Raw genomic sequence first — 11852 nt, 5'->3', positions numbered from 1 at the left:
GTGGAAAAATGTAAAAAAAACATTTTGTTTTACTTTTTAACTTTAGGCATTAAATATTATTGGAGCCCTCCCCTAAGGATATGTAGTTATCTGTGTAGTTTCATTAACATGCTAAGTGCATAAAACATGATAAAACTATATTGGAGCATATGTTAGAGATACAAGTGTTCCTAATTGTTATAGATAATGCAGCAGTGGTGACAGCCATAAGTACATCTCCCCTCTTTCCTATCCAGTTACTATCCAGCGGTGTGCTGCAGAGGGGCAGTGACAGGCAAGGCTTCTATGGCTTCCTATACCCAGACGTGCGGAAGGCAGCCAGCCGGGCGGCAGAGCAGGTGAGGAGCTGATCGTGCTGATACTTTCTCATGTCATGTAACCGGCACTAAGGAAGTCACGAGAGAACTGAATGACACATATTGGGCCTAATTGGGAGTTTACTCTATTCCCTGATAATCCACAGAGAATAAAATAAACAGCTTTGTGATGCTGCAGTGAGAACGGCTCCACTTGGAGCCATGGTGCAGAATGACTGTGGAACCAGGAAGGTCAAAAGCCACTCAGCCAATCAGAAGTGTTTTCCCAAGGTGGCTGACAGAATCTGGGGAGTCTTATTTATATAAAATGTTTTATTGCATAGACCTAATTCAGAGGTGGATGCATTGCAGGTATTGGCGCAGTTGGCCATTGTGTTTTTTTTACTGTTCATGTGTCCTGATGCTTTACCGACTATGGTTGTAGTGAGTATTTGGATGCAGAGCAGACAGTGGGTGCTTGTGGAAAGAAACAGGGGAGGAGGTGGGTGTTGTAGCTAGTCTAAAGCAAATCCCCAAATAGTCTTTGGGGGCAAATGAGTGATGCCACCTGTCAGTGGTAATGCATACTTGCCCACTCTCCCTCATTGTCAGGGAGACTCCCTGAAATAGCAGCAATCTCCCTGTCTCCCTGAAGAGTCTACCAATCTCCCTCATTTTCACCTTACCCCCATTATGACACTGTTATATAAAAGAAAAAACAGATCTATACATTCAAATGGGATCATTAGTATCATTTCCCTGCATTGGATATAAGGCACAATGATCCCTATGGCTACATGCATTTTCTGAGAAGTATCAGTGTGTTTTCCTCAACAAGTAGATCTTACTAACTGCTTTGGGGCTCTTTTACACGTGGATATAAGTAAATGTTATGACACGCCTCTCAGATGTAGCAGGACACGCCCACTTTACCGCTGCGCTCATAGGTGCTGCTTTCACAATCTCCCTGAAATGTTTTTTCAAAAGTAGGCAAGTATGTGGTAATGCAGATCTTTCTGCTTCCTCAAGCCAGTGTGCTGCTAAATGCACATGTGTGATCCAGCTTGCCGGTTCCTGAATGCACAGAGGACCGGAACCTCAGACATGTACTTGCACTTCACTAAAATAAAAAAAAAGATTAACGTGCCATAGCTCTCTCTGTAGGATCGCCGATTGGCCGCAGCAGCTTTATTGGAAGCCTTAGAGGAGCTATTTTCTATTTCTCCCACTAAGGTGGCTTGCAGAGGACCTGGCTATATTTGAGTGTTATATGCAGTGACTGTTCTAATATTAGGAAGTAAAGGAGTCTAGAACAAAGGTTATTTATAGTGGGGAACCTGTTTTGCTCAGTATTGTAATTAGTTAATCACATTTTGCAGACCTGCACGGTGTGCAAGAGGATGGGTGCCTCCGTACACTGCAGCAGCAAGGGCTGCACTGAGATCGTGCACTTCCCCTGTGGCCAGGAAAAGGAATTTATATTCCAGTACTTCAAGGAGTTTCCGTGAGTAATCCATTTGCTTCTAGGTATACAGGGCTCGATTCAGACTCACTTGCTAGATTCGTTCGCACGCAGCCGGCGTATGCAAATGTGACAAGGCAGGCGATCGCACGGCAAGGCATTAGCACGTCAACTATGTCTTGGCGTGCGATCGTGCTGTGTATGTATGTTCCGTTACAGTGGGGTTTTTTGTTTGAACTCACAATTTATTCTGTAATATTTATTTCCCTGCAGATCATTTTGCTCAAGGCATCGGCCTGTTCAGAAGGCTGCGGTACAGGACGGAGTAAGTGCATGTACCATATGCCTGGAGGAGCTGACCCCCGCCCCTGCATTTGATGTGATTAAGAGCCCCTGCTGCAAAAACACCTGGTTCCACAGGACTTGCCTGCAGGTGAGCTATGGCTTTACTATTTACTCCTCACTATCGGAGTCACTGGGAGGAGGCCAACGTTTGCTTTATGACTGTAGATATATAAATATATATATTTGGTATTTCATCTGAACTTCTTACATTACAGATGCAGGCATTAAATGCAGGGAAGTATTTCCTGAAGTGCCCCATATGCCAGAACATGGCGAGTTTCCAGCAGGAGATGCTGCGAATGGGAATTTACATTCCCCACAGGTATATGTAACAATTGTCTTTATCTAGAACATAGAATCCAGCTCCATCACAGAGGCATTTTAAGACTGGAGGGGGCCCATGTGAGGATTTCTGTGAGCCCCCTCCCCCTGAAAAAACAATGGCACTGGCGTATGCACAGAACATCACCAACAATCTTGAATTTACCCAGAATCCCATGTGCATACGCAGTAATCTGGCGTTATATCCATACATATGGTGCAGATGCCATGTTTCTGGGGATCGCTTCTGGAACATGGTGCTGGCTGCATTTTTTGAAAGCTATCAGCGGAATAATGGCACGAACAGCATCAGTAGCAGTGTGCACCCCCCCCCCCCACACCTATTACAGAGACGAAACTGGTGCCGACATTAGCTGTGCATTTGTGTAGCTTAAACAAGGAAACAAAAGTTCGCATCCCATTATTTTACCTTCTGTTTCATACTTATGAAATGTTATAAGCAAAATGTGTCCCATTATAATTTACAGAGATTTATCAGTTCTTTAGTCAGCAAATTACCAAATCCAGTCAAAAGACTAAGACTATGGGTCTATGTCAGTGACGCTTTATGAGATGCGGCTAGTTTGTTAAACGTAACCATCTTGTCCAATTTTCCAAATGACACTGATCCTATAACTCAGCGAGTCTGTTGCATCCGTCATTGTAACTACCAAAGTGCCTTCTCTTTGGAAGCTTACACACTATGCTCCAGCCTGCACACTTCTATCATAGCTGAAAGTCATCTGGCTTCTTCCTACAGCCAAAATTGATAGCCAGCCAGGTGTGCAATGGCCGTAAGGTTTTTATATAGTCACAGTGCTGGACACTCAGTGCCAGGCCCAGTTTCCTTCGCCAGGTCTGTAGATTTGATGCCCGGGACACACTGAGACAAATTTATGTGTGGAGGATACCAAGGACCTGGCACAGTGTCCAAATATAATGTATTTTCTGCCATCTGTATTAGTTGGGGGAGGCCCACGCAGATGCCAGTTTCTGCATGATAATATTTTTGTGAAATTCTGATGCTAATGTAATACTAGTAAAAGCAAGTGAGGTTATATAACAATAATAACCTCTTATGTGTGCATAAGACATACAGATAGACTACATACATACATACATACATGCAGGGTCACACATAGACACATACAAACATACCTGCAGGGTCACAAATAGACACATACATACATACCTGCAGGGTCACACATAGACACATACATACCTGCAGGTTCACACATAGACACATGCATACATACCTGCAGGGTGACACATAGACACATACATACCTGCAGGGTCACACATAGACACATACATACATAACTGCAGGGTCACATATAGACACATACATACATACCTGCAGGGTCACACATAGACACACAAATATACATACCTGCAGGGTCACACATAGACACATACATACATACCTGCAGGGTCACACATAGACACATACATACATACCTGCAGTGTCACTCATAGACACATACATTACATACAGACAGGGAGGGTCACACTGAGGTACCTCTCACTTTGATGTGGAGCCATTAGCTCCTTCCTCCATGCTGCCAGGACATGCCACTGTAGTTGCGCCCTCTGCTGGGGTCAGAGAAGCATGTGCTGGGCTCCACCAATCACGGCTCAGCACAGGCTCCTCTGACCCTGGAGCCTCACCTTAGAGCAGCCGGAAGGAAGGACCAGAACTGCTGCTTTGTATCTCCCACCAAAATCTGGCCCTTCCCTAATGCGGTTCTCCCACAATCAGGAGTACTGCATGGTCCCAGAGACTGGCTGGGGAGAACTCACTGTTTTCCCTACAGCCTGATCAAAAAAAAATCTTTAAAAAAAAACAAAAAAAACGCCTGGGCCCGGGCCTGCGCAGCACTCCTGTAAGTTCACAGCGTCTCATCAGGGTGCCATGGTACACAGTTTGGGAAACGCTGGACTAGATGAAACAGACAGAATAAAGCTGTAATGTCACATTGATTAATTGCATCAGCAATATTAACTCACATTAACCTTTCAGAGATGCATCCTGGGAACTGGAGAACAACGCCTTCGGAGAACTGCTGCAGGTCCACCAAAAGTGTGACGCGGATCCCTGCTGCTGCGAACGTGGAAGAACTCACAGCAAGAGCGGCAGGTAAAACTTTTTACACTTTATTAATTAAGTGCTGCCAGTGTGCTATGGCCCAGCAGCAGCCCCTGGGAAGATTCCCCTGCTCATTCCACATGATTAATGCGGCCAAAACTCTTGATAAATAGGTCCCTACGTTTATTAGCTAAGGATCTACTGGGTGTTTGCATAATATATGTGACGGTGTATTTACTAAGAGGCTGATATCTTTCACATTTACTGTGTGCTTACTAAGAGGCTGACACTAAGAACCTGGCTACTATAATCATTTTTCTGTTATTATATATGTTATAGGATGGGTACAGGATGCGCCGGGATACTGAACGTATCCCATATTTTATATGTGTTGTGAATCTATTGTGTATTCAATAAATTGTATTATTGGAATCTTTATCAGAGAGTTCCCGGTACCTTAGGTTTTCTTGACAGCGCTGCCCATTTTGTTATTGGTTTCACACCACACTTACCTGCTCCTCCGCCTCTATGTTCTTCCTCTGCCCTATAATTCTGTTCTTCTCTTTCTCATGCTTCACTGTGCTGGTTGGGCGGCTCAGAGGCTTCTCTTCTCGGCTGCTCTTCTATTTGGCACCAGAGACACATTATGATATCCAATACCCACAATATTAAACAATGAGGGGAGCAGGGTGGCGTTTTATCCATTGTGCCGGGTGGCGTATCAACCATTGTGCCGGGTGGCATATCAACCATTGTGTGGGTGGCGTACCAGCCATTACAGTGTCGCAGCCACTGACACTGTAACGTAGCATTTCGCATGCAGATACACCCGCAGTCACACACAGGATATAGGCATGCTGCATATCATTTTAATCAGCAGAAGCTGGTTGTGTGTCCTATTCACATCACTGTTTGATTAAAATGCATTTGAAGGTAAAAAAAATCGTATGAAAATACACTCAACACTACAAAGTCGTGTCATGGCGCGACAAGAGGGGCACGCAAGGAGGCTAGATATATTTGGACACAACTGTATAATATAACTCCCCTACAAATTGGGAAATGTTTGCTGTAGAATTGCTGAAATGTATACATTCTTATAAGCTGCCAAATTGTTTAATCCTCTCTAGAATACAATAAAACATTTTGTATCTTAGGGGCTAGTTCTCCCCGTAGCGAAGTGTTCCATCGATGAGATTTATAGCTCCAGCTGTAGATTTATCCTCTGTGTCTCCTCTCTCAGTGAATGGTGTATAATTCGATGTCACTGCTGTGGGTCAGCGGGAACCCACCTCGCCTGCTCAGCCCTGAGATCTGCTGAGAGCACATGGACCTGTGCAGAGTGTGCCTCCATTCTGGAGAAGCCGGAGGATGTTGATGGTAAGTACTTTCTCCTGTCATTTGTCACGTATTACTAGGTAGTATGGTATCTAACATCATAACTTATATTTCACTTACGTGGTAGAGTGAGACATTAGTGAAAACTATCATTAAGTTACCAATCTTGGGTTATTGGCGCTGTAGTGTAATTGATGTGTGGCCCTTTTCATGTTACAGTAGCCTTAGCCAACCTGCAACTTGTAGGACACAGAGTACGTCCATCCACATAAACATATCACTAATAATGTTGGATCTCTTTCTGATTGCAGAGTCAATGGCAGAGGCATCTGTGGTAATAGCATCAACGAGCAGAGCACATCCTCAGCCTGCAGTAATGCCAGTAGAGACCTGCGCCCGGACGAGGGGGCATCTTTCAGTAACACCAAGAGAGACTTGCGCCCGGGTGAGGGGTTACAAAATGATAACATCCAGGAGGACCAGAAAATCACTATTGTAGGGTGCTAAACCCAGAACCTGGGGGCCCAAGTGGAGACAAAATGCCCCATGATCTGCTCCCTACCTGTCATACACATCCTGCAGGAACAGAGAACTGTGTGGATTCGTGCAGTGTCTCTCACTCTTGTCCCCATATACACATCAGTGGAATTAGAGCAATTAAATAACTTTTGCTTTCCAAACCAAGTAAAGAGAAAATTCTTCTTTTATATCATATTTTAGCAGGGCATTACAAATCAGCAATATTGATATTAGGCATGCCTAAGGATTCAATGCAACTGCTCTTATTCACATAGCTTCAGTGCATAACGGTGAGTTTTGTTCTGATCAAAGTGAATGGTTATACCACATAACTAACTGAGTGAGTGCAAATTAACACACTTTACTTATAAGTAACAAATATACAGTTAACATACAAAGTATACAGTATACTTTTGTCTATGTGTTCAGATGACACCGGTGTTTCATTATCTTCAACATAACATGTAGTTCATGTTAATCTGGGGAGCCCTCGTTTCACAATGCCCAGGTCTTTCAATTTACATTGCAGACACTCTACTGCAGTCTCAGGTCCATGTACGAGCCGAAGAGCCTTTGTCTAGGTCTTGATTTATAAACCATTGTATGGGTATTGATTTTCTGGATATTAAGGGCCTGATTCAGACCTGCTCGCGAGCGGTGAGCGCTCGCAAGCAGGTCAATGTTGACACAGTGCGCATGCGCATGAGGGAGCCGGCTCCGTCGAGCGCATGCGCGAGACCCGGTTAGCGACGGCCAAGCCGTCGCTCTGGGTCTCGCTACAAAGGGGGCGTGCTGTTGATGGTGAGTGACAGCACTCCCCCTTTGGTGGGCGTGCCGGGGGTGTGGCTGGCCAGACGGAGGCATTCCCATGGGAATGCCTACTGTCTGGGGCCGGCCCCACTGACATCACAAGTGATGTCAGTGGGAGTGCTGTCGGCTCTGATAGAGCCGAAAGCACTCCAGGGCTTGTGGCAGACGAGACCCTACCACAAGGGTAGCCCGATGGTCGTGATGGTCTTGACCATCGTGAACATCTTTTTGGCTGCTCGCTATAGCTGTGGGTGGTCACCCACAGCTATACAAGCGGCCAGGAGGCCGCTCTAAAATTCAGAAGGAAGGCCTTGATTCAGAGCGAGTGCTCTGTCAGAGCGTCCGGCTCTGAATCAGGGCCTAAGTCCATTTGTGTAACATACTGGGTATCAAGCACTTATTGGTACAACATAGCATGGACCATTCTTATCTCTTGCACATGCTCAGTAAGCACTAAGATATACTCAAGACAAAGAAATACAGTTATGATGTGTCCTAGAATGTCTGGAGTTACACTACCGACTGGTTCATCCTGCACGAGGCTATTGAAGCATACATCACTGGGAAGGCCTCGTCCCAGAATCATTTAATCCGCCGTGACCCGAATGGTTTGTTTCCCCATTTATTATTTTCTTTTCTTTGAGTAACTGTGTGATTTGAAGACATTCTTCAATTAAACATTAATTCTAATTCTGGATCTGTGTTTTTATGACCCATGGCTCATGTTACCTATTTTTCCAAGTATTGATAAATGTGTGTGCAGAGTATGTAAGTATGTGGAGAAAAGAAGACTCTTGGTTGGGGGCACTCAATTATTGTATCAATAGTGAAGACTAGTGATACTAAAACTTAACTTTTAATGTGACAAAAATTAAAACAGTAGATAATCAACAATACATGACATACAACATACAACTAGAGATGAGCGGTTCGGATTCTGTGGAATCCGAACCGCTCCGAACATTGGGGATCCGAGTCCACCCGAACCCTGTTCGGGTGTTCACCGCCTGACTCGGATCCCCGTTCGGGGCCGAACGGCGGCCGCCTGATGTCGGATTCTCACTAGAGATTCCGACATCAGGTCTCCTCGCGTGTAGGGCAGAGCACAGTGATAGCGCTCTGCCCTACACAGACACAGACACACAGCCGCCAGCGGCAGCTGTGTGTTTGTTACAGCAGCCAATGAGAGTCACACAGACTCTCATTGGCTGCTGCACGGAGGGAGCCGGCTGGAGCTCACACATGAGCTCCGTCTTCCGGCTCCCTCCTCAGCGTGTGACAGAGCGGACGGCGCGGGAGCGGGGATACAGGTAAGTTTTTATTTTTTAATTTGTGCAAGGGCCGGGGGTGCTACTGGGGGGGCCCATACTACTGGGGGGGGTCTGCACTACTGGGGGGGGTCTGCTACTGGGGGGGGCTATACTACTGGGGGGGCCATACTACAGAGGGGCCTGCTACTGGGGGGGGCTATACTACTGGGGGGGGTCTGCTACTGGGGGGGCCATACTACTGAGGGGCCATACTACTGGGGGGCCATACTACTGGGGGGCTTACTACTACTGGGGGGGGCCTGCTACTGGGGCAGCCTACTACAGGGGGGGCCATACTACAGGGGGGGCCCATACTACAGGGGGGGCTACTACTGGGGCAGCCTACTACTGGGGGGGGCCTGCTACTGGGGGGGCCATACTACTGGGGGGGCCATACTACTGGGGGGGCATACTACTGGGTGGCATGCTAATGGGGGGCATACTACTGGGGGGGCCTGCTAATGGGGGGCATACTACTGGGTGGCATGCTAATGGGGGGCATACTACTGGGGGGGCATACTACTGGGGGGCATTCTACTGGGGGCACTGCATAGTGGACCCTACTACTAAGGGGACTGCATAGGGGGCACCACTGCTGGGGGACATTGTGTAAGGGACACCGCTACTGTGGGCATTGTGTAAAAGGGTCACTACTGTGGGCATTGTGTAAAAGGGGCACTACTGTGTGTCGTAACATAAATAAGAGACACTACTTTATGGTGTAATGTGAATCAGGCCCTCTGTGCGGTGTAATGCGAATAAGATTGTGCACTGTGACTCCTAGGGCCGTAGCCCACTTTGTAAACAAGTACTGTGACTCTGCTGGCCGTACCCCACTGGGTGGGTGCACTACTTTTCATTTCTGCCACTGCTGTGTGGCAATGTGTCATAGATGTGCTTTATACTGTGGTGTCTGTGTCATTGTGCCGCTGCTTTGTCGCTTAGGAACCAGTCAGCTCACTGCAACCTTTGGCCAATAATGTTGAAAACAATATTATAAGCTGTGATATGGTCTAAATTGACTGGAAATTAATGTTATTGAGGTTAATAATACTCTAGGAAGAAAAAAAAGACCAATTTATGTGATTTTAGCTTTTTTTGTCAATTTTTGTAAAAAAATCCAAATCCAAATCCAAAGCCAGTCACCGCAGTTTGGCAAATCCAAATCCAAATCCAAAGCCGGACGACGAATTAGAACCAAATCCAAATCCGGCAAAAATGGTCCGGCGCACATCCCTACATACAACACAGAGATTTTCCACTGTACCGCTCAAACAAGTGGAACAGATTGTGCACGTGGCACTAGCAGGTAATGTGAAGATTAGCTGAGCTGGAAAATCTCTGTGTTGTATGTTGTATGTCATGTATTGTTGATTATCTACTGTTTTAATTTTTGTCACATTAAAAGTTGTTTTAGTATCACTAGTCTTCACTATTGATACAATAATTGACTGCCCCCAACCAAGAGTCTTCTTTTCTCCACATACTTACATACTTTGTATCCTTCTGACTCAGGGGAGCACCGCCAACCTAAAAATTTATATTTCTTTCCATTATTGGATACTATGACTTATATATAAGTTGGTTTGAAGAGGTGAATATCATCCCATCCCATGCTTGTATATTATATACACCCAGGATGTTCGCAATATTATTTCCTTTCTGTTTTTTCCTGTGCGGGCTCTAAAGATATATTTTTTCTTGCAAATGTGTGTGCAGGTAAGAGCAGCAACTCACTTTATGCTTTAGCATTATATTCTTCTGCTGGTGGCAGTTACTAGGTTTAGTTAACCACATGTGCTGAGGTAACCTGTAAAAGTCACGGGCAGCGATTCTCAGATTGGTGTATCTGGAGGGTCAGCCCGCAGGACCGTGACAGATAGTGTAATATTATGGTTGAAAATCCTTTGATAATATGCGTACCAAATGTATGCTTGTTCAAAAGCGCAACTGCAGGAGTTTAACTTTTCAGGTTTGGTACCCCTCCCAGAAGAGAATACTTCACTTATGAGAAGCCTCATATATCAATAAAAGATATCTCCATAGCATTGTATGTACATTTAAAAAATAGGAACAATACATACAGCATACAAGCTTTATCATAGAGAATAACATAGCTTATCTGTGAATGAAGATGTGAGGGCATATATGCCATCCAATAGGATATCTCCTTTTAAGAAGCAAAAGTTCAGAAGATGAGGCAAACAAGGAGGTAGATCCAAAAAACAAAGATATATTCAGCTTGTCATTCCCACCATTTATCACAATCTGAAGTATCTATACTCAGTAATGGATTGATGATTGCCCTCACACAGAAACCCAATAAATTTAAAATGTTTATCGATTTGAACACATTTGCCAGGAAATGAACACTTACAAGGCATTTTGCAAAGAAGGAAACGGCCATAATAACTAATTATAACAACTTCTCTAAATTAGGATACTCAGGCACTGGCCTCGTCACTCCGAGAAAACAGGGCTGATGCCCTAACGTGCGAACCATGGCAATCATGCAGCAGCTTAGGGGGCACATAGCTTAAACTACTAGTACGAGATCTGCACATGCATAGTTTATAACATGGACGTGTGAAGATCTCACGCCATAGGAGTTGTACATATACCCAATGAACGTCAGCATTCACCGACATATCGCATTGGCTGTGCTGCACAGCCGATGGACAGATATGTCTGCAGACCGCCCGTACACACTCAGCAACAGCCGCAGGAAGGGGGGCGGGACACGCCGCCGACCCGCCCTCTGGGTCCCAGATATAGCCCACATATATCTGTCAGGTATGTACCCACCTTAAGGAGTGATGGCAACCAAAGCATTGCCCTTTTAACAGGAGGAAGTAACTGTACCTTTTCAAATTGATTAGAGCAGTGCATCATTAATCGACATCTGTGATTGTTTAAGATGACCTGCGAGCTTCATGACTTGCCCAGGAGAGACTGGTTAAAATATATGATCTCCTCACTACAATGATGTTAAGTAGAGGACTATTGAGGAGGGACCCCAGAGTGTTAGGGCTACCTCTGAACACTAGATGAATCTCTAGAACAAGATATATATTGAGGCATTTCCCTATAGCTAGCTGATGTTCCTGTAGAACGCAGGTACTTGGATGATGCCAGCTCAGAATAGTAGAGACTTATGACTAAAGCAGAGTACATACTGTACAATATATCATTCGTACAGCCAATGAATGATATATTGCTCCTTGTAACAGCAGGTGTGTACACCCATATGTCTGTGAACGACATTGTTCACAGACATATCGCGCCCACCGTGCTGCATGGCAGATGCCGATATATCTTACCGAGGTATCATTATATCTGCCTGTGTGTACAGCCAACCTGCTGAC

The 11852-nt window shown here is 45.3% G+C and overlaps 1 protein-coding gene across 1 annotated transcript in view; it reads left to right on the top strand.

Annotated features, from left to right (window-relative positions):
* Positions 1-11852, top strand: part of LOC148479021 (E3 ubiquitin-protein ligase PHF7-like) — a 46420-nt gene that overhangs the window by 24981 nt on the left and 9587 nt on the right. The window contains exons 4-10 of the mRNA XM_088455105.1: positions 237-338; positions 1676-1800; positions 2032-2191; positions 2319-2425; positions 4445-4561; positions 5754-5890; positions 6160-6293. Coding sequence (XP_088311231.1) covers positions 237-338; positions 1676-1800; positions 2032-2191; positions 2319-2425; positions 4445-4561; positions 5754-5890; positions 6160-6293 — 882 coding nt within the window. The remainder of the gene's footprint in view (positions 1-236; positions 339-1675; positions 1801-2031; positions 2192-2318; positions 2426-4444; positions 4562-5753; positions 5891-6159; positions 6294-11852) is intronic.

Source organism: Taudactylus pleione, unplaced genomic scaffold (genome assembly GCF_031769625.1).
Source record: "Taudactylus pleione unplaced genomic scaffold, aTauple2 ptg000642l, whole genome shotgun sequence".
Lineage (NCBI taxonomy): Eukaryota > Metazoa > Chordata > Amphibia > Anura > Myobatrachidae > Taudactylus > Taudactylus pleione.
The sequence above is the reverse complement of the archived record's forward strand: the minus strand, read 5'-3'. Positions and strand labels throughout refer to the sequence as shown.